General features: G+C 44.0%; 1 protein-coding gene across 5 annotated transcripts in view; it reads left to right on the plus strand.

Annotated features, from left to right (window-relative positions):
- Positions 1 to 23,784, plus strand: part of DPYSL3 (dihydropyrimidinase like 3) — a 114,448-nt gene that overhangs the window by 32,642 nt on the left and 58,022 nt on the right. The window contains exons 1-2 of one of the 5 annotated variants that reach the window (XM_055285737.2): positions 18,615 to 18,719; positions 19,249 to 19,355. The exons of 2 other annotated variants lie outside the window; for them this stretch is intronic. In XM_055285737.2, the coding sequence (XP_055141712.1) occupies positions 19,317 to 19,355 (39 nt within the window). In that variant the 5' untranslated portion in view covers positions 18,615 to 18,719; positions 19,249 to 19,316. Of the gene's footprint in view, positions 1 to 18,456; positions 18,720 to 18,774; positions 19,356 to 23,784 lie in introns of those variants that run through there. 2 more of the 5 variants (XM_055285739.2, XM_055285736.2) reach the window with 2 other exon arrangements.

Below are 23,784 nucleotides of genomic sequence, written 5' to 3' on the forward strand. Positions count from 1 at the left end.
TGAACAGGGCATAACCTATGCCCCAAACCTATTTTCTAGGATGAAGTGAGGCAGTGTGTAATGGATGGTGGATCTCTGGATTAGAAGTTGGAGCTCCATACTAATAGTATCACTAACTACGGTGTTGGCCATGGGCAAGCCATAGCTAGTCTCATGTGCTTCAGCTGTAAGATGGAGGTTGATTGCGATGGTCTCACAGAATTGCTCTCTTTGAAGAGCGAAAAGAAGAATGAAGCTAGTGTAAACAGACAACCCGAGACAGAAACCTTGAAGCCTGAGAGGAGTGGGAGAAGAAAGAGAGAGAGGGAGAGATGTAAACGCCTGGACTAAAATCATGTATTGGCATATGGCAGGCAAGCATATTTAGGCTTTTGAGGATAACTTTTGCAAAATTTATCTCAATCTATTCTCTCATGCTCTTGTTATAGAGTTTCTATCCTAAAGTTAACACTGTCATTTTTTTCCCCTTGGTAATGATGTATGAGTTTCTATGTACCCTTATCTGCCTTTGTAAGAACCAATGCATTGGATGTCTTTTTGGATTCTGCCAACATCATAATGGCTCCTTTTTCTCTGAGAAGTGCCTTTATGTCCAAATGGGTGGATACCTTGCACCACGTTTAGGTTATGTAATTCCTCCATCCCTTCTCCATACGTGATTAGATTGTAATCACTGACCCAAGCAGAGTCAATCAAATTCTTTCCAGTTGGAAATTGGGACCAAGAGATACTCATTTTATTCTGTCACTGAGATTAGAATGAAGAAGCATGGAGTGGCCAAATGTGGAGAGGAAACTAATGTAAATAGAGGATTAGAGAGAATCACAGTATAGCCTCAGAGGGTCAAAGACAGACTGTAGCTGACATCCTGATTCTAGCCTAGCTGGAGGCTTACATCTGAATCATTGTTCTTTTTTTTCTCAATAGTTTTACTGAGATTATTGTTCACTTTTTAATAAGTTGTTTTTACTAATACAGTGGTCAATCTAGATGATATCCTGTTAATATGCCAGGAGTCTATCCAGAACTTTCCTCCACCCCATTAGTACTTTAGGATTCTGCCTTCAACAGTGTTTGCATTTGGTTTGAGTTTCTTTATGCATGTATGTATGTAGGCATGCATGCATGTATGTAGCATATATGCATGCATGCATGTATGTAGCATATATGCATGCATGCATGTATGTAGCATATATGCATGTTTATATGTATTTATTCAAGGCAGTCACTCAGTGTGTATCCCTTGAGTGTCTTTGTCTATATTCCAGGCACTATGTTGGGCACTGGGGATACAGTGATGAGTAAACACAGCCCCATCCTCAAGGAGTGCAAGGGAAGTGGTAAGCAAAACAGATCATTATAACATACCTTATAGGTGCAGGACTGAGGTCAGCAGGGCTCTGAGAAGCACCAGGGGAAACTGCATAGATGTCAGAAAAAGCTTTCTGGAAGAGATAATGCCTGAGCTGAGTGTTAAAGGATTGGAGTTTCCCAAGTCAGAAAGGGTTACAGTCATTTCAGGCAGAGGGTATGATTTGGGCAAGTGCTTGAGGCAGGAAACAGCAGGATGTGAGAAAGGAACGCTTAGTTCCTAGGGTTACTGGGACATAAAATGCAAGTTAGGAGTGAAGAGAGATGAAGCCACAGAGATGAGCAGAGGTCAAGTGTGGAGAGTGTCAAACATCGTATCAAGAATCTTGGGTTTTAGCCTGAGAGTACTGAGGAATGATTGGAGACTCACTTACAGGTAAGTGGGAAAGTGACAATTTAAGATGGGACCTGAAAGACAAGAAGGAGATAAACTGGTTGAGGTTGGTCCAGACAGAGGGAGGAGACAGTGGAAAAGGACCAAGCACTGAGACCTAGGTTTCCAGTGAAGATGACCAGATGAAGGGAGGTGTCACCAGCTAAGCTACAGAGCACCGGAAAAGGTAAAGAGAAGTTTCTGGAATCTATTTTAGACTTGTTTAGTGCTCTAGGTGCCCTAGAAAGTAGATTATAATACCAAGAATAATATGCAGAAGGCTTATTAGGGAGTGCTCTGAAGGTCAACACCAGCGAAGGGAAGAAAAGGAAGGAGATGGAGGCAGAATTGGGTAGAGGGAGAAGGCCGCCTCAGTGGACACCTCAGCTGACCCTGAAGGGAGTTGCAAAGAGAGGATGAACCTTCAGCTTGCTCCTGGGTTGGGATAAGGGTCAGGCCTTTACAACTCCTCATTGGTATCATTGCATGTGGGTCACCCCTCAAGGCAGTGACGTCTCAGACAAAATAGATGTCTTTAGCTGAAGCAATGTCCAAAGGTGGCTGACAACTGAGAGCCTTCTGCCAGTAGCTCTTGCAGAAGCTGGAGTCATAAGCCCTTTATTCCTGAAGGAACAAGATGGTGCACCATAGGGGCCACTGTATTGTAACTGAGGCACTTGTGGATCACCTAGGTGGAAACATCCTGTATGCAGTTAGATGTATGATACTGAGGCTAAGAGGAGAGGGCTGGCTAGAGCTAAGGATTGGGAAGCAATATTATACCAGTGAGAATGGGTGACCTCTTTGGGGTCATGCACCCTTTGAGAATCTGAAGAAAACTAGAGATTCTTCTTCCCAGAAAAATGTGCAAAAAAATATATATATCCATGGAATTTTTGGAGGTTCACCTTTTGGCTCTCTTTTGATTGGGTTCACTCAATAACATTCTGTGCCTTGGGCAACATCATGCAATATTTTAATTAATCTGATTAAATAGTCCAGTTTATTGGAGCATTCCCAGAATATCAGGACCTCTCCAACATTTTACCTAATCTTCATGCTATCTAACTTAACCATATTATCCCTATTTCATTGAGGAGAAAACTGAGTTTAAAAGAACTTGTGTGGGGCACCACAGTTGCTACAGCAGAGCTAGAATTTAAACACTGGTTTGTGTGACTAGCAGAGTTGGATTCCATTTCTGAGCTCCATGATATATCCTCTCACCTGGGCCCTATCAGGGCAACAAGTGGCCTCTTGCCAAGTAGGGAGGAAAGCAAGGGGACCTAAAGAGCAGTCAAGGAGGTGTATTGATATTGCTCCACAGCTGCCATCAGTGATGCAGAGTATTACTGGAGAAGGAGAAAATTACTGACATCAAGCAAACAGCTCCAGAGCCAGGGACTGGCCAAGGCTACCAACGTGTGGTGTTCGCTTGAGGGTGCCCCAGTGGTCATAAGAATTTTGGCAGAGGAGTCTGCCATTCTGTCCCTGGTGGTGGGTGATTGGCTGCCTCGGATATTCTTCTGTTTTATTGGTGTTGTCGTGGAAAATAGCGTACATTGTATTCTCAACTTAATTGGCTAGTTCTTTTCTATTTTACTTGAAAAAAATTTAATATGAATATCATTATTGCTGTCCATTGGCTCTTAACATCTTTGGATCCTAAAGAAAACTCAACTTGCAAGGTCATAATAAAACAATCATTATTTACATTAGGTAATGGGTGCAGCACACCAACATGGCACATGTATACATATGTAACAAACCTGCACATTGTGCACATGTACCCCAGAACTTAAAGTATAATAAAAATATATACATATATATAAAAGAAAAAAATCATTATTAAGTTAATGAGTCAAATCAACTTTCTATGGCAAAACATAGTTTCTACCTTTACAGAGTAGGTTCTTTTACAACAAACTTTCTGATGATCTAGTTTCTTGCCATAGTCTTTTACAGTCACAGAGAGTTAAGTGGGGAGACCTTGGACCTATTAAAATAGGCTTTCAGTATTACAAGAAGTTCTCTGCAGGTTTTTAGTCAGGGGACATAAAGAGAAGTTTAACTTTGTGGTGACAAAATAAAGACTAACTATAGATTTAACTTAAATTCTGTAGTAAATGTATAAACATCCACTGAGCTTTCCTCTTATCTTTCTAAACAAAGGCAAATTTCAAATCCAGTGCATTGTAGTTGTGAAATCATTTGTAATAGTGGTTTCTTAAAGCTAGCTCTACAAGTGATTTCCAGGACTCCTCCTTGGAAAAGAAAGTAGTGCCTGCTTTTAACTTTAATTTTAATTAAGGCTGAGTGAGTCAAAGATATGTGAGTGTTAAAAATCATTGTTTTCCATAGTGGCATTAGCTTAAAACCCTCATTACAATAGAGCCATTGTTCTATTAACTAGGACCTTTTTATGCATTATAAAGGATCACTGCTATGGTCCAAATGTTGGTGTTGGAAATTTATATGTTGGAACTTAATTTGTATTTTGGAACCTAAAATCCAATGTGACAGTTTTAAGGAGTAGGCCTTTTGGGAAGTGATTAAGTCAATAAGGCTCTGCCCTCACGAATGCAGTTAGTGCCCTTGTAAAAGAAGTTCAAGGGAGCTGTCTTGCCCATTCAGCCAGGTGAGGACCTAGAAGGCGCCATCCATGAGGCGCTCACCAGACACAGAATCTGCTGGTGCCTTAACCTCAGACTTTTCAGCCTCCAGAACTGTGAGAAATAAATTTCTGTTGTTTGTACATTACCCAGTCTAAGATATTTTGTTATAGCAGCAGGAATGGACTAAGACAATCCCCATGAAAGGTATAAACTAATGAAGTGTCAATAACACAAAATGATTCATCTCTTTTACCTTGATGTTTTTGGAGGTCCGTGTAAATTGTTTGTAGCTGTGAGGTACTGAAAACAAGACTTGGTTACTTGTTAAAATATGCATTAATTGTGTATGCCTTCTTGGAAGGCGTTCTGTATATGTGCTCTATTAATAAATTCAGTCCAGAAGGTCCTTATCTAATTTGGTGTACGATTACAACAGAGAGGCAAGATTAGTATTTGACTAGGGGCCAGGTTGGGCAGGGTTCCTTCATTTTCCATCCACTCACTGCTATAGGGACTTCAAAATCTATTCTTTTAATTATCCTATACTATAATGATATACACCAGCAACTCCTTTCAAATGAATCAACCCATCTTTCTGTTTCATAAGACCTGTTTCCCCTTTTTTGTGTCAGCATATCCACTCAGCTATTCTACCAGCTACTTTAATAGGTGAGGCAAGTAAGGCTAAGGTTTTTCAGGTTGTTAATTCCAAAGTCAAATAACTTGAAACAAATTTGGAAAATCTAACAGCTTTCTCTATTTCTGTTTTTTGCCTCTTATGTTTATGTCTCCAGTGAAAAAATAAGTGCCTGGCCCTTTAAACTATCTAAGTACTCTGCTTGAGGCCAGGTGAGCTCAGGTCACTGGACCCCCTGAGCTTAGAAATCTAGGGTCCCATTTGGGATCAGTGTGCAGAGGTGGCCGAGTCAACAAAAAGTACTCATTTGTTGACACTCCATTTGCTAGAGGTGCCTGTTTCTCACCCCAGGGCTCCTTGGGTAAGTTGCTCGGTGCAATCTGTGTCTAGACCCTCAGACATGTGTCTCTGCCATCCCTACTTTGCCCCGCAGAACAGGGAGCCAGAACTAATGAGGCCAACTGCCCTGGAGCATTTGCTATAGCTGAGTACAGGAAACAGGAGGGAAAAACACAAACAACACAGCCAAAGTCCCTTCCTGGAGATGGAGGGGAAGCCTGCAAAATACAAAGTGGGATTGCAGCCTCGCACTTAGGGGTTGGCTTGCTGTTCTGACTCCCCCATCCAGGAGTGAGTTTCACATCCTTCTGGGAGTGAACTGTTGTGCTATTCAGGAAGGGATCTGAACTCAATCACCTGTGCTTCCATTCACCCAAGGGTGAAATTGACTGCACTTAACTGAAGATTCAGCAGCTCTGGCGCATGTTCTCAGACAGGCTTTTAACAGACAGGGTGCAGGTAGTTCCGGGATTCAGTCTTGTGGTTTAGGGCTCAGTGCGGGCGGAGGGAGTGAGGGTGGGCTGGAAAGGAGGTAGTTCCCTGGAGATAACTCACTGCCATCTTAATTCTGAACAGATATCAAAGACACCTTCAGAATACAACACCCTTCACATTTGAGACACAGACTCCCTATTCTCCAATTCCTAAATAACTCAACAGTCTCTAAATTTCTGATGTCAGAAATTCAGATGACCATAAACCAGGCAGGGGCATAAATAAATGGCAGCAAACCCCATGTAAAGGAAGAGGAAGCAACAGACATTATGGCTAATTGGAGAATACATATTCTGTCAACAGGCAGCCAATATTTTACTCTAGCTAATGGGCACTGATGTGTGTCTATGAGCCCAGAATTGCCAGGTCTCTTAATTTTTAAAGAAATATAAAAGTGAGTGTGAAATCTATAAAATTTAAAATACTGGCTAAATAAAAAACGTCTGTCCATGTACATATTTATTTAATATCAATCTCACTGTTGCTGGCTGAGTATCCCGGGAAGCAGATCTGAAAAGAAGAATAGGATGAAGGAAGTTTATTCGGGAGTGTTCCTGGATCAACATCTGTGGAAGGGAAGAGAAAAAGAAGGATCAGGGAGAGGGACAAGTTAAGATGTGTTGTGGTCTTAACAAACACTTCAGCAGACCTTATATGACCTTATAGGCAGGCATGATACTGGGATAACCCTTTAGAATTCTTCTCCTTTTTTGACTAGGAGGCCAGGCCTCTGTGTGCTCACATTGATCAACTATCGGGTCATATGCCCTGGGTTGGTGGGATGCTTTAGACAGGCGCAATTTTCAGAAAAGGCTGACAGCTGAGGGTTGAGAGCACCCAGGGTAATAAATCCCTTAGTCTTAAGGGACCAGGGGCCAGGAACAGTGGCTCACCCCTGTAATCTCAGCACTTTGGGAGGCCAAGGCGGGTGGATCACCTGAGGTCAGGGGCTCGAGACCACCCTGGCCAACACAGTGAAACCCAGTCTCTACTAAAAATACAAAAATTAGCCAGGCGTGGTGGCAGGCACCTGTATTCCCAACTACTTGGGAGGCTGAGGCAGGAGAATCGCTTGAATCCGGGAGGTGGAGTTTGCAGTGAGCCAAGATTATGCCACTGCACTCCAGCCTGGGCAACAGTGTGAGGCTCCGTCAAAAAAAAAAGGGACCTGGGTAGAATACCAAATGTCTACTACAGACCACTCTTCACATAGCTCAGATTCACTTCCTGGTTGTTGTCGTTTTGTTTTTTGTTTATTTATTTATTTATTTTTTGAGAGAGACAGGATCTCACTCTCTTGTCCAGGCTGGAGTGCAGTAGTGTGATCACAGCTCACTGCAGCCTTGACCTCCTGGGCTCAACTAATCCTCCTATTTTAGCCTCCCAAGTAGCTAGAATTACAGGCATGTGCCACCATATTCAGCTAATTTTTAAAACTTTTGTAGAGAAAAAGCTATGTTGGCTGGGCTACTCCTGAACTCCTGGGCTCAAGCAATTCTCTCCCTTTGCCCTCCCAAAGAGCTAGGATTACAAACATGAGCCACCACAGCTGACCTCAGATTTACTTCTGTGTATAGGTTCAGGGAGCAAAAACTCCAGGATTTAGGGTCTCTTCTCTTGGGAGGTCTCAGGGCCTCTTTTTCCACAGCTGGTCTTAAGACCACAGTAAGACCCATTATTGTCCTCTACTGACCATTATAGATGCTCCTCACTCTTAGCTAGTACCTTCACTGGTCCAGATGGTTTGCCTGGTGTTAGGACATGGAAGGTGCAGAGACCCTGGTCACCATGCCTTTCTCAGGCTCAAGTACATTATGGCTGATGTCCTTGTCTATACCATTAATGCCGGGCAAGATAGTACCTATAAGAACCCATGTAGTTCACAAAGGTGCTATACGTACTCTTCCTTTCTTTTATTGTGTAACAGCAGCCTTACCTTCTCCTGATAATCAGGGTCCTACAAGGATGCTGACTCTCCTTGTCTGTTTACAGACTCTGGGCCCATGAGCCCGAAGTACACAGGTAGCTGCTGCAACTTAGAGTTCAGTAGGGTTCTTGCTATGCCCCCTGGTGGAAACAGTTCTCCTCGGTGAAAAGACACTAAATAACCCTGAACTGCAGAAGTGGAAAGCATGTATTTCGAGTTGGGTCTCTGGGAGTGAAGGTAAAAGGGATCACTGTTGCTTCTTCCCCTTGGTTCTTGCATTCATGTATTCTTCCTTTTGGGACACAGCACCATATAAAGTGCATTGATGTAAAATGTCCAGTGCACCCTGGAGGATGGCGCCCTATCCTTGCACAGACTCCTCTCTGAATTGGAGATTCGGTTGTCCCTTCAATAGGCCATTCCTTCACACTCAGGATGGTAGCTTCTGGTTAAAATGGTATTTGATATAACTGTGGATCCTGTGGTCATGTGGCCTTTCTTGTATCTCATTTGTTATTGAGTGGGCCCATTGGTCTCATGTGATGTTTTGTGGGATCCTGTGCCAGTTAATCAGACTCTCCTTAAGCCCTCAAATAGTGGTGTTGACTGAGGCCCTAGCAGCAGCAAAGGCAAATCTGTGCCTAGAATGTGTTCATTTCTGTAAAAATGAATCCCTGTGCCTTCCAGTATGAAAGGGGCCCAGTGTATTCAACTTGTCACCAAGTGGCTGCTTGTATCTTTAAGGGATGGTGCCAGATTGGGAAGTAGGGTTGCTCTCTCTTGCTGGCGTGATGGACATTTGACAGCACCAGTAGCTGAATCAGCATTGGTCGGTTCCCTGCATTGCCTCTAGCCCTGTCACTGTGCCTACTCTAATCATGTGCCCATTGTGCCACATTGGGGCTGCTGATGGCAGAGTCTGGCAGATGTCAACTAACAGGGTCACTTTATGTACCTCATGGTTTAGTGCCTCTTCTGTGATGGATGCCCTCTGGAGGGTGTTAACAATGCAATACATGTATCTTCACTCTTCATGCCCATTCCCGTAGGTCCACCCATCTGCTTCTACCCACGACCTTCTTTTCCTTGATCTTTCAATCTTTCCCCTTCCAGGCCCCAGTCGATGCTGCCTAGGAGTCTGTATATAATCTTAAGCCACGTTTTTTTTTTCGTTTCATATAAGGTAGATAGCTAGGTGCACTGTCTGAAGCCATAGGAAAATATCTCCTCATTGTTGTCTTTCAGCACCACTCCTGAATGGGGCTGTCATGTGGCCATGGTCTATTTTCAGCTTGCTCTACTCACCAAGATGGCCTACCTGTAAACCAGGCTCAGATTTTTTTCTCCTCCATCAGCTGATCATAAGGGCCACAGGTGTGTGCTAACAGAAAGGTACTGGAGCAAAAGTAGTGGATGACATGGGAGACTAGACCACCTGCTCAGGTGGCCTACTTATGCCCTTCAGCATTTCTCATGGCCAATCCTGGATGTATCACTTCCATCTGCAGTGAATTGCTGCTAGGCCCACCTGCTCTTATAACATGTTGAACCTGACAGAACCTTGTGCTGGGCATTTGTGGCTGCATGGTCACTTGATGACCCTGATAAGGGCTTCTGTCTTTACCAGGGTCCAGAAGGAACTATTTTTCAGATAGTGTGTAATTTTCTGGTTCCAGAGTCCTAGGAGTCTAAATATGATTCTCCTATTGGTATTTGTATGACATCCACGTGGCTTTTTTTCCCACAAATATCTCCAATAACATAGGAGTCATTGAATCATATGGCCAAAGTGGTTGGGCTGTTTACACTGCAGCCAGATCTGTTATAGAACTCTTTCCAATTCCAGGTGTCACTCAAAACTGACAGCCTTCTGTGTATGTGGGTTGTAACACATTTTGGAATATGGAATATGTTGTCTCTAAAACCTGAAGAGACCTACCAGGCTTTGTGCTTCCTTCATTGCAGGAGTTCCCTAATGGAATAATTTGTCCTTTACTCTGAAAGAAGTTGTGGCATGCCCAATCTGAGATATCAGGCCCCTGAATCTTTGTAGATTTATCTTTATCTTCCATTCTCTAGATAAGAGTTCATGTGCGTTACTAAAGCCTTCAATGTACTTGTCATTTCTTGCTCATCTAGTCATATTTTCATGATGTTATCAATAAAGTATATTACTGGGATGTTCTTTAAGATGTCCAGACAATCTAGATCTTTCAGACTATATTATGGTGGAGGAAAGGATAATTAACATAGCCTTAAGTCAAGATTGTTCATGTGGTGAGCCGAGATTGTGCCACTGCACTCCAGCCTGGGTGACAGAGCAAGACTCCGTCTCAAAAAAAAAAAAAAAAAAAAAAAAAAAAAGATTGTTCATGTGTACTGTTTTTCTGTTCCAAGGGTGTGCAATCTGCTTTTGATCTTCTTTTCTGATGAAACAGGACTCATTTGCTAGGTCAGTGGCTATGTACAACGTACTTGAGGCCATTTGCTCTAGAAAAATATCATAGCAGCTTAGGTTTAGGCTCTTGATTGAGTCATGCTCTGGTATTTGCCAGGCTTTTGTGACATCCAGACTAGTGAATTAAATGGTGATGTGATGGAGACTGGCAGCCCTGCATCCTTCACGTCTTTAACTGTGCTGCTAACCTCTGCCATTCCCTTAGGATAAAACAAATTTTTTTATTTACTCTCTATCTTGGGTGGGGTAGGGGTTCGGTTTTGGAGCCTTCTGCTTGGTCTTCCCTACTTGATGGCTCTTACCCCAGAGACTAAGAAACCAGTGTCGAAGTTGTGCTAATTGCCATATTTGTCTATTCCAATTAATCAATGGTGGTCTGTGAAAATGACTGCTAGGTCGATCAGTGAACCCAAAAGCCAAATGTAAGCCAAATGTAGACCAAGAGTCCACTCAGTACCTGGCCTCTACACATCTCTACTCCAACAGAGGAGCTATGTTGATACTTCAGCTCTGGGTATCAATGTCAATTGGGAACCTGTATCTGCCAGTCTCCCTTCCCACTTTACAGTGGCATTAGTAGGTGGCCATAGTGAAGCAGCATCGTTTTCTGGGGTGATACCTGAGATTCGTTGTCTCACGGCCATGGAAAACTAAGACATGGACACACAAAGAGTAAGGTTGAGAGTGGAAGTTTAATAGGCAAAAGAAAGAGAATAGCTCTCTCTGCTGCAGAGAGAGGGGTCCCAAGTGGGTTTTCTGGGTCTGTGGTGAAATGCAGGGGTTTTATAGGTGAGCCTGAGGAGGTGGTGTCTGATTTACATAGGGCACAAAAGATTGGTTGGACCAGGTGTGCCATTTGCATAAGGCATGAAAACCTGGTTAGGACTAGGTATGCCATTGCAGAGGGCATCAGAAACTGGCCTCCCCGACCCTAATCTGTTTTTATGCAGATGGTTCTCTGCCTTGCTAGCGCCATGTTTCTTATTCCTTTACTATACACATGGTAACAAAAGGGAAAATGGTGCCTCCATGTTGACCATGCCTGGCCCCCCAGGTAGCCCTTTTCTGTTGGCACAGCTCCCAACATTCACCCGTGCAAGCTTCCAGGCTGCTTATCTATGTTTGCAACTTGATTTTCCAGGCTGCTTTTCTTGGGCTACTTTTTGTTAGAAGGGAAGCCTTGACCAGGACTCTTTTACTCTATCTGCCTAAATAATTTCTTTCTATCTCCTGTATCAATAGGACCTCTTGTAGGAGGACTAGGCGTCTAAATTATGATTCTCCTATTGGTACTTGTGTGGGAGTCAAGATTACCTTGTACATTAGGCATGGCGTTGCAGGCTCCTTCCTACTGACGAACTGGCTTTTCCTTCAATTAATGGATTGCAAGCCTGAAAACTAGCTCAGATCCAGAATTTGGGCAAGGGATTATTACTTTTTAGTGAAGTGATTCCCCTCAGTCTCCTGATCACTTATCTTTGATTTATTTTGATTACTATCTATATTAGTTTCCTATTTCTACTGTAACAAATTACCACATACTTAGAGGTTTAGGACAGTACAGAGTTATTTTCTTACTGTTCTGGAAGTCAAAAATCTAAATTGTGTCTATGGGGCTAAATTCAAAGTGTTAGCAGAGCTGCCTACATTCCTTGGCTCATGGCTGCATCTGACACCCTTGGTTGTCTAAACACAGACAGATACTGGTGTCTAGACACAGTGACTCTTGCTTTCTTTAACACAACTCCCGCTCTTTTTGAGTCTCCTGCCTCCTTCCTCCCTTTATCAGGACCCTTGTGATTACACTGGGACTGCCTGAATAATCTAGGATAATCTCCCCTTGTCAAGATCCTTAACTTAATCACAAAATCCCTTTGTCATGTAAGGTGACATCTTCATAGGTCTGGGATTAGGACATGGACCTTTTGGGGGAATGGTACACATTAGACTGCCTTCTTTCCCAAACCCATGCACATATATAGCCGAAAAACCTGGGATTCCTTGCTGAAAGATAATTCACATCAGCAACTTTGGAGAAATAAAGTATTTTCTAAAATTTCTGAAGTTCAGATAAGTTCATCAGACTATAGTGTCTCTCCCCATGATGCCTAAGGCAGAGCTGTCAAGAGTTTTTCCCCTCTGTATGAATGTAACTTCACTTTTGTGTCTAACATGCTGGGCCAGAGATGAAGATCAGCATACAATAACTTATCCTTATCTCACAACCTCATCTTTTTTTTTTTTTCTGAGACAGAGTCTCGTTCTGTTGCCCAGCCTGGAGTGCAGTGGCTCCATCTCGGCTCACTGTAAGGTCCGCCTCCCAGGTTCACACCATTCTCCTGCCTCAGCCTCCCAACATAGCTGGGACTACAGGCGACCGCAACCTCGCCTGGCTAATTTTTTGTATTTTGAGTAGAGATGGGGTTTCACCATATTAGCCAGGATGGTCTTGATCTCCTGACCTCGTGATCCACCCACCTCGGCCTCCCAAACCGCCCAGCCTCTCGCAACCTCATCTTCTAACTCTAGCCTTTGGCTTTGATATGAGTTGCCATCAGAGCTGATGGAGCAGGTCAGAATCCTTCAAACTCAATGATTACTGAAGAAAAGAATGAGAAACTCTATCTAGGGAGACGTAGGATTGCATACCTTTGCTTAAGCTAGCGTAAGCTTGATTTTGGAATCAGCCAGTGGGAATACTTTTCTGTGACTGTATTTTTTTTTTTTTTTGGTTTATGTGTATCCAAGGTTAGTTTGTTTACCAGTTTATTTCTGTATTCAATATGTAGACATCTAATAATAGCAGGTGACTCACCTCTTTGGTTTTCATTCTGTAACACTGGAATTACATGACTGAGATTTCCTTTGTTTGGATTGTAGGTAAAATTAATGGACCCAAATGCTTAACTGGCAGCTCTAAGATTAAATGTTTATTTACGTAATATAAGAATAGACTATATATTTCACATAGGCCTAGTATATACATTTTCCCCTTCAAAACTCTTCTATATTTATTTTAGAACTTTTTTTTTTCTGAATTTTTCAAATCAGGACCAAGGGGGAAATGTTTTCTCATATTAAGATAGCAACATATAAATGTATTTTTAGAAAGTAAAAAATATTTTTAATGGTCAAAACTAGGTAAATGGCTAGGTCCTTATTTTAAATGTTTTGGAGATTAAAGGACAGAGAATATTCTGGACTTTCTCCCCTGCCTGTTCAGTCAATCTCCCCCTTTTCCCATTGATTCTACTCTACTCCAAGCACTGTAAAAGAGCTGGGGGCTACAAAGACAAATGAGACATAGTTCCTGGCATAAATAAGTTTAGCAAAAAAAAAAAAATCAAACTATTAAAAATAGTGTTAGGAGTAGCTGCCATTTAATTAACTTGACTTACTTTGGGCTAAGAGCTTTATGAGAATAATCTTACTTAATCTTCAGTATGTTCACTGTCCTTTATTTCCCTGTACACTGTGTTCTCCCTGCTCTCTTAAGCAGCTTAGATCCCTTGCTTCATCCTCAATTCCCTTGAGTTTTTCTCTCACTTCTCAGCACTCATCTAAAAGAGCCCACATTCAATTCCACACCCTACCTGCTCCTTGCCTGCACATATGCTACTGTAAGTGGCTGGAGGAACATCCGCAACCAGGCTTACTGGTCTCTTTAAATTTATGGCCACCGTTTGAAGGGAATCCTTACTGCTGCTATTACAGGAAAGGGGTCTCGATCCAGACCCTAAGAGAGGGTTCTTGGATCTTGCGCAAGAAAGAATTCAGGGTGAGTCCATAGAGTAATGAAAGCAAGCGTATTAAGAAAGTAAAGGAACAAAAGAGTGGCTGCTTCATAGACAGAGCAGCCCTGAGGGCTGCTGGTTGCCAGTTTTTATGATTCTTTCTTGTTGATATGCTAAACAAGGGGTGGATTATTCATGCCTCCCCTTTTTAGACCATATAGGGTTACTTCCGACGTTGCCATGGCATTTGTAAACTGTCATGGCGCTGGTGGGAGTGTAGCAGTGAGGACGACCAGAGGTTACTCTCGTCGCCATCTTGGTTTTGGTGGGATTTAGCCAGCTTCTTTACTGCAACCTGTTTTATCAGGAAGGTCTTTATGCCCTGTATCTTGTGCCGACCTCCTGTCTCATCCTGTGACTTAGAATGCCTTAACCATCTGGGAATGCAGCCCAGTAGGTCTCAGGTCTCGGCTTCATTTTACATAGCTCTTATTCAAGATGGAGTTGCTCTGGTTAACACGCATCTGACACTGCCGGATAATCATGCCATATTTTCCTAGTTCCTTTACTGTACTGGAAAATGATTTTCATATGAACTCCTCCTCCCTCTCCCAGTACCTTCTTCCCTAGACGGTCTTAGCTGATGGCAGAAAAAATAGATGGAGTCAGAAGACAAATTCCATGAAGTCCTTCCCAGAAATATACCCAGCTACTGGACTCTGTGTGAAGATATTCTCCTCTTCAGTGACTGTGGAAGAATCAGTCTTGTTTCTAGCTAGGGGCAAGCCTTCCACTCAAACAATAAATGTCACCTGAGTTGCCTATTCCAGAACTTTCGTAGAGCCATTGACCTACTTCTCTCCTGCCTCATAAAGTTTCCTCTCCTGACTGAATCAGCCTCATTGGCATAAAACTAATCAGTGCCCAGGTACCAATTCCACTCTACTGAGCCTTTCTTTGGCCCATATGTTGCGCTAAAATTTTTGGACTGTATCATATTAGCAAAGTGATTCTTCGCCATCTTAACTCATCTGCTCTGAAATCTAGAATCAGGAAACTCTAAAAATACAAAGAGAAGGGCCGGGCGCGGTGGCTCACGCTTGTAATCCCAGCACTTTGGGAGGCCGAGGCGGGCGGATCACGAGGTCAGGAGATCGAGACCACGGTGAAACCCCGTCTCTACTAAAAAATACAAAAAAAAAAATTAGCCGGGCGCGGTGGCGGGCGCCTGTAGTCCCAGCTACTTGGAGGCTGAGGCAGGAGAATGGCGTGAACCCGGGAGGCAGAGCTTGCAGTGAGCCGAGATTGCGCCACTGCACTCCAGCCCGGGCGACAGAGCGAGACTCTGTCTCAAAAAAAAAAATAAAAAAAATAAAAAAAAATAAAAAAATAAAAATAAAAATACAAAGAGAAGCAAAAATAGATACTGTAAAATCTACATTCTAACTACATGCCCTTTAGTTCCAGAAAAGTTCTTCTTCACCTATTTAATCTTTCTCCAGATGCAGTTTTTAAAAATTCTTACATTCACTCCCCTAATAATTATTGAGCAATTCCTACGGACAAGGCTCTATTTCAGGCACTCAGTAAATAAACAGACACATCACATACCCTCAAATAGCTTATATTCTGGTGATGGGGAGAATACCCAATAATAAATTAATATGTCATGTGGTAAAAAGTATTATGAAGATAAAGCAGGAAAGGGGGCTACAAGTGACAGGTGGAAAGTAATAAGGATATGCGTTATTATTATATAAGAAGAAGAATACTGAGTAAACTCCATGATATTTGGGACTTATTATTCACCTCCATTGCACTAACACCGATAAAAATAATGGCACATAGTAAGCACAAGGTAAATACTGTGTGAATATTTTGAGAATGAATGAATGAATGAATGAATGGGTGATGGTGAGGAAGAGAACCCAGTTCGGAGGTTACAATAATTCAGGTGATAGCTAAATGATGGCTAAACACAGGAAGAAATTTGCAAATCATGAGAGGAGACCATAGTCCGGATACATTTAAAAGATAGAACTGGCTGGGTGCGGTGGTTCGTGCCTGTAATCCCAGCACTTTGGGAGGCTGAGGCAAGCAGATCACACGAGGTCAGGAGTTCGAGACCAGCATGGCCAACATGGTGAAACCCCGTCTCTACTAAAAGTATAAAAATTAGCCAGGCATGGTGGCGGGCACCTGTAAATCCCAGCTACTCAGGAGGCTGAGACAGGAGAATTGCTTGAACCTGGGAGGCAGAGGTTGCTGTGAGCTGAGATCACCCCACTGCACTCCAGCCTGGACGACAAGAGCGAGACTCCGTCTCAAAAAAAAAAAAAAAAAGAAAAAATAGAATCAGTAGCATGTGCTGAAAGATTGTCTATGGAGAGTAGGGGCATGATTGAAGGAGAGAAATCAAGCATGGTGCCAAACCTTTGGCCTGAGCAACTGGAATGGAGTACCCATCGATTTAAGTGTGGAAATCTGGGGTGTGGCAAGTGTGGAAGCCAAAATTAAGTTTCTTTGGGACTGTAAATCAAGTCTCTATTTCTGTGTCTTCCTCTCCCTCTTTCACAGTTTCCTGAGATACCTAAAGCCAAGCACTGCTGTGTATCCAAGGAAAACCATTCAGAGTCATTCTACTGTGGAAAACATCCATACTGGTTCCATTCTTCTCTCTCTTGGCCAGACACAGAGGCATCCTGTGTTGATGGCTGCCTTTCTTATAGCCAAGGAAGACTTTTTCCTTCAAATTCGTCTTAGAGGCTTTATTTTGGTTCAAGAAAGTGAAAGATAATTGAAGGGGATGAAACAAGGAAAATAGTGTTTGTTGTACATTTCTGATGATGGCAACAGCTTGAATCAATTTGCCGTGTTTCTGTGTCTGGCTGGTCACAGCAGTCGGATCCAGAAGTACACATTGCAATTGCCATTCAGCATGGCCTCTTGCATGCAAATCTGACCTCAGAAAAGCTTAACCAAGTCTTGTTATTTGAAACAACACACACACACACACACACACACACACACAATCAAGTGATCAAAAATATGGTATAAAGCTATTTAGTAAAGAGTGTTCTGGATTATAATGACGGTAACAGAGGAGATAACTCAGATGTAAGAAAGGCAAAGAAACTTGTAAAATTAAAAAAAAAAAAGCAGCAGTGATTTTTTTTTTTTTAGGATTGTAAATGTCCCCTACATATTTTTGCTTTTCTTAAGAAAAATGTGCAAGATCCTTTCCAGCAAGTTTGGGGCAGTAAAATCTACAGGAAAGATGCAGAGAGAGAGGGCTCTGCTGGTTTCCATAGTATGTAGTTAATTCTCCTTTTACTCTGCTCTAAATATAATCCTGCACATTTGCATGCCAATCCCCAGAATGCTTTGTAATTTCACAACTCTTGGCTAGTGGTCTCAGCACTTATGCTTTAAGAACAAAGCAAAATGTTTAGGGCGTGCCTTTGGCCCAGTCTTTTTATTCCCCCTTGTGTTTTGCAAGAGTGTAGGGAGGTGATCTTTGCTTGGCATTCATCCTCCTTTCCAGAGTATCACAGAAATAAAGTGGAGACTGCTGTGGACTTTTCTAGTGAAGACTGCATTCAGTCCAATTAACCATAAATAACCAGAAGCTTGGATTAACTCACTTGAGAGGGAGTGTTTAAGGGGGTTTTGTGTGTCCTTGGATTATGTGACCAGTTTGGTTCGTTTCGGGTTTATGGGAAGCCCAAGCCGGAGTATTCTGTATCCTCTTTCTGTGGATGCCTTATATAGTTTCTTTATCGCAAGCACGCCTTCACTTTAATTACAAGATGTCTAGAATTGCCATCAGTGGGCTGCCTTATGGAAACGTGAATTCAAGATCCTCCACACAGCTTTAGTCATGCTTAGTGACATACAGGATTTCTATTTAATAGGACATTAAGATTGACAATTGGGGAGCGGTGGGAAAATTGTCTTAAAAGGGTTTTATAATTTTTTTTGCATAGAAAGTCTTTTTTGGTTCCTTAAATTTTATGTTTGGAATTATTTTTCGTGAGAGTTAAGGAGCTCCCTCACCCCCAGCCACCACTCAGACCCCACCTACAGTGGCCTTTCCAAATATGTCTCCCTTTGGCCGTTTGATTTTAGCAGGTAGCTAAAGGACAATGTATTCTATCGCCGAAGGGCCATGGTTTTGCTTGTAATAACATATAAACCTTCGTCTATCAGCCCTGCCTAAAGTAAACTCGGGATTGTGAGCAGTGCACGTGGTTCATTACTGACAGGGAGCAATAGCAGTTCTACTCCAAATCCATGGCTGCACACCAGGAACGTGTCTGGGCTTCTGCCTTCCTACTCCACAGGTGTTTTCTACTTTTTACTCCCAGAGCAGCATTCACGTTGTTTCTTTGATTCTGAGACTCAGTCAGGCAGTGGAGTTTCTTTAAGAAGATACTACTTGGATATTTTTTAAATACAGGGAATGGTTGAGTCCACTGCTACCGTGCCCCTTGCAGCCTCTGAGAGCGAGTCACGGCTTTCCATTTTCTAATGTGTATGTTCCGGGTCTGGGGACCCCAGCAGGCCCGCCAGGTTGCAGAGTGGGACCAGTCCCCGGCATTTGAAGGGGCTGCGCAGCTGTTTACCACCCTGCGAGCAGCAGAGGCGGCGCCCAGCCCTCCTCTCGAACAAAGGCGCGGCCGCCGCATTCGACCCGCGCCATGGCGGAGGAGAGCGGGTGCCGGGAGGGAAGCCGGGAACCGTCTCCATTCTGAAACCAGGGCAGGGAAGGTAGGAGATCCGACGAGGGGCTGGCTGGGGGCAGCGGCGCCCGCGACTCGGCCCGGCGGCCGGGAGGGCCTAGCTAATGCTCCCACCCCCGGGCCTCGGCCTCCGCTCCCGAAATGCCCCTCGCGCCCCCTGGTGGCTGTGGAGCAGCCTGGCTCCGCAGCACTCGCGAATCAGGGAAAAAAAAAAAAAAAAAAGAAGAAAAAGAAAAAGTGGGTGAGGCAGATGCAAAGAGGAAAATCAATAGGGATAAGAGAGAAGAGGGAGGAGTCGCAGATCAGCCATTCTTGTCTTATGGGGTCCCAGCTGGCACAGCAAAAGAAAAAAAAAACAAAACCCGGGCGTGAACGCGGGTGGAGGAGGGTGTGCGTGGGGGGGCGGGGGTGAAAGGGGGACCGGGGAGATTTACTATTGTCTCTGGCAGCCGCCGCCGGAGCCCGGGAGGGGGGCGGAGGCGGGCGGAGGCGGCGGCGGCGGCGGCGCGGCCAGCGCACCATTCACTCCACCTGATCTCGGGGCGCTGTGCGCTAAGGAAGGCGCTGGCGAGCCGGAGCAGAAGAAGGAGGGAGGGAGCCAGCCGCTGCAGCCACCGCCGCCACCATGTCCTACCAAGGCAAGAAGAACATCCCGCGGATCACGGTGAGTCCGGGCGCCGCCGCTCCCTCCCTCCTCGCTCGCTCCCTGTCCGCTGCGCTGCGGGCGGGGTCGGCTTGGATCCCGCCGGCTTCCCTGGCTCGGTCCCCGGGGAGGGACAGAGACCCGGGGTCCGGGTGGCGGAGCGCGGCGGTCAGTCCAGCCGGCGCCACACAGACTGAGCGACCCTGGGGTTTGGGGAAAACAAAACAAAGAGGAAACCCAAACAGTGGCGCGGAGAACTTTGGATTATTTATCCTCCCTTCCCACCGCCGGTAGTTCCCCAGGAGCGCGGGGCTCGCGGCTCTCCCAGGACCCCTGCTCCGCCTGGGGTGTCGGTTTGTGCCGCCCCAGGTTGAGGCGTGCTTTTTGTCTAAGGATCCTTTTGGCCAGGCTGGGTTTGGAGAGATGACACCTTTCCCCAGGGGTACTTGGCAGCCCGACCGCGCCTCTCTCCCGGCTCCAGCCCCACGGCTCTGACCCCTGCGCCGCGAGGGTGGCAGAGTGTCTGGACCACCTGTCCTCGCCGTTTCCCCTTCTTGCCTGCGTTCAGTCCGACTCATGTTTCAATGTATCGTTTATGGGACTGGACAGCTAACGTGGCTGCCGTGGGAATGATCAACTTTGTGTGTGTGTGTGTGCCTTCGATGCACTTTACATTTTTCATTTATTTTCTCCTTCACATCAAAGAAAAGGCCGAGTTTTTAGAGCAGATTTTAGTTTGCTGTCGCGGGCGCACGCTGTGTGCATGCAGTGTTCAACGCATTGTGTGCAGGACCGAGACGCGGCGACCAGCGGGTGTCAGATGCGCTAGGGTGTGCCTAGGGCGGGGTGGAGAGGGGACGTGCCATTATCAGGTACAGAAGCCGCGTCTTCACCGGCGCCCAGCAAGGATTCCGTGGTGATGCGCTGCAACGATGCCCCCAAATAATAGGCACATATGGCAGGCTGGGATGGGCATTTACAAAAATAGAATAAATAAAAACTAACGTTTTTTAGTTTAGCACGAAGCAGTGCGGTTGTGCTTTGTCTATAGTGAATTGGATGGTGTGTGTGTGTGTGTGTGTGTGTGTGTGTGTGTAGTGGGGGAATGGATGACTACTCCATCTTTGCAAGCTGAACAAAGGAAGTGATCAGCTGGCCCCTGGGAGGCTCTGCAGCCGCCCTAGGGCAGAGCTTTACCTGCCACAGTAGTTGATTTGCAGGGTCCGCCAGGTTTTGTTGTGGGCATGAGTCTGTTTGCACTTGTTCCCTTAGGCTTGGAACATCCTGTGCGTTTGCGATTGAGATGCAGAACCTTCCCCTCTGCAGGCAGGAAGAAGCCTCCCTTGCCCCTAGTACAAACGTTTTATTGTCAAATGGTTTATTTCTTTTGCCGCACCATACCTTTTTCATGCAACTGAGCTTCACTTCACACAAATGCACTCCACCCCTACCAGCTTCCCAGCTGGTGCTGGGGAAGAAACACTCCCCAGGGAGAAGAGTTGAGGCCAGCAGGGATCCTTTTGCCTGGTAGAGGCTTTGGGTTTTAACCGATCCTCCTTTACCACTACTTGATGGCATTCACTTTCCATTATTGAAGAAACATCGTGGGTCTTTTACAATGCACAGTATTGTCTAGTGCCAACTGTCTTGTCTTTCCAAAGAGCTGTGGAAGTTATCATCCAAAAAAAGAAAGAAAGAGAGAAAAAAGAAAAAAAGAAAGAGAAAAAGCTGATTGAGACAAAAGCTCAATTTTTACTTATTTTATCATCCAAAAAAAGAAAGAAAGAAAGAAAAAAGAAAAAAAGAAAGAGAAAAAGCTGATTGAGACAAAAGCTCAATTTTTACTTATTTCCCCAACTCAGGAGATTGAACCACAGCTCTCATGCTATTCTGTGCTGGAGGTATGCCATATATATCAGCCACTTGCTTTAACATCCAGTATATATTTGCTAGTTTTCCTCTTTGGGATAGGCAGAGAACCGATATATATTTTTTCCTCCTATACTGCAGTGGTTCTTCTTCTGGACTCAGCCTGTGACATGACATTGAGAGCCACACCCATTCTTCTAGGTATCATTTAAGCCACCTTTAAGGAAAGATAAGGAAATTCAGCATTGATAACTTGCCTTAGGAGCTCCAGTAAATGTGGTTGTGCCCTAATCCCAGGGCCAGATTTGCAGTGGATTCCCTTTTGTTTCTGGTTGAATGATCTTCCCTGGGGTACATCCTTCATTTTCAGTGAGGCTTCCATCCTTTCTCTGTGTGTGTGGGGCGTGGTGCTGCATAGCAGCCTCTGCCTTGAAGCTGGGGCTGTATCTCCAGCAGCTGTAACGGGAGTAGAGAGTGGTTGTGAATTTCTTCAAACCAGGCTGCCTGGAATTCATTGTTAAAACCAAGGGGATGAAAAGGAAGGGCATGGCAGGAGGTGGATGTTGGTCTTTGGGGATAAGGAATCCATTTGTAAATTTTCTCATGCTTCGTGTTTGCATTTCCATGAACAAGGAATCTATTTTAGAATAAAATATTTATGTATGTTTGCATGTCTATAGAAGATTAGAGTTGTCTATATACTGTGAAGGTTGAGGTACCTTTTCTAAATATGGTTATAAATATAACAATGTAGACATAGAAATTCATGTGCAGAAAATATGATTAAAGATCTAAGTATAACATATACCCCCTACCATCAATTCTAGTACATTTAAAAAATGGTAATATGGAATTTGAATTGAATTTTCTATGCCCTCTCTATTCCTTTCTGTGAAGGCAGCCCCACCCAGGAGCTGAGGTGTCACTACAATCTGAGGACTGGTGGGGGCAGTCTTTCTTGGCCTGGTACCCTTTGCCTTCCTAGGAATTACTTTCTACCACTGTTTTGGGTCCAGAATAGGATTGGTTGTTTTTGTTTTGTTTTGTTTTTTCCTCCTTCCACCTATCTTTATTGCCCTCCTGAGATTAAGGCATTCTTACTATCCTTGTTTTATTGGTTTCCTGTGGGAGGGCTGGAAATGAGGTGGAGATTTCTGTGTCCCTGTTGGAGTTGGCTCGGAGTAGCTAGCTTTCTCCCGAGTAGCTCCCGAGACTTCAGATCTTCATTGTCCCTTCTTAGGTCAGCTATATGGATTATCTGTTCTACCTCAACACAAGCCTTGCTTCTAATTATCAGAGACTGGCAGTTTTGGGGATTTGACAGATCACAGCAAGGGACCTTGTATCCTCACTGTCTTGCGATGGACCTAGTATACAGATACATAGTGATTATCACTTAAATGGATGAATTGATTAAAAATTGTTCCTAATAATAATAGCCCATACCTGTTGAGTGTTTATTTTGTCAGGTATTATGTTTTTTTATGCCTCACATGCCTTGTTTCGTTGAATCCTTGACTCAATCAATACCGTCTGAGAGGGACTATAGTTACCCCTATTTTACAAGTTAAAAAAAATCTTAGAAAATAAAAAATAATTTGCTCAGGGTCAGAGATTTAGTAAGTGTTAGAGGCCGGACTTAAACCTACATACCCGACTGAAATTAAAATGCATGTCCCTCACCATCACACTCTTTTTGGTGTCTCTGCCTCTGCCTCTACCATCACTGTTACTTGGCATTGGTAGGACAAATGCTTTCCAGACCATCTCCACTGCTGGGAGGCATATTTTTCTTGTTACTGTCAACAAATCCCACAACATGGTCTTTCTTACCTTTTATATTAACTACATATAAGGACACATTTTTGAAATAGTAGTCACCATCAATTCTACAGGTAGAAACTTTTGATAAGTTACAGTTATTGTTTTCCTCTGACATACGTTACAACTTGAAGCTGACCACAGGACTGGGCTGGGCCCTAATACTTAGGCACTTAGGTTCCAGTGTTTTATATGTATTTTTGTATTAGAACCTCCACAGATAATCCTTTCCCAGTTAAGGAAGGACATTGAAATATGGTTAGGTGAAGTCAGTTATTTAGAGTTGCCTGGTGAGAATATTGGGGCAAAGCTAGCAATCAAACCTAGACCTTGTCCGGCTTCAAAGCTGAGGCTGCCATGGTGCAGCAGCTGCCTCTTGGAGGCACGTGCAGCTGAGATGTTGATTGTGGAAACAGCTCCAGAATTCCCTCTAGGAGACAAATGACAGAGAACTGGTCTTTTGCAACTACTAATTGGATTTCTGTAAACATTGTCTTGCTGATAATGCATTTCTTTTGCATTGAAAGTTTGGTTGTGTGTGTGATATTTGGGAATTGCTGGAAGACATATCCCCAGTTAGGAATACAACTTGCAAAGTTCAGTCTAGGTTGTATAGTCAGAGCTCTGTGATCTCCCTTGAAAGGGTGTTATTGTGAGTGTAGTAGGTGCCACTGGAATTTATTTTCTTTTTTGGAGAAGTGAAGGGACCTTATGAACTGGAGTAACACCCAGATCTCTGCAGCAGTTAACTGGGGTTAAC

This window comes from Symphalangus syndactylus, chromosome 7 (assembly GCF_028878055.3).
Source record: "Symphalangus syndactylus isolate Jambi chromosome 7, NHGRI_mSymSyn1-v2.1_pri, whole genome shotgun sequence".
NCBI classification, from domain to species: Eukaryota; Metazoa; Chordata; class Mammalia; order Primates; family Hylobatidae; genus Symphalangus; species Symphalangus syndactylus.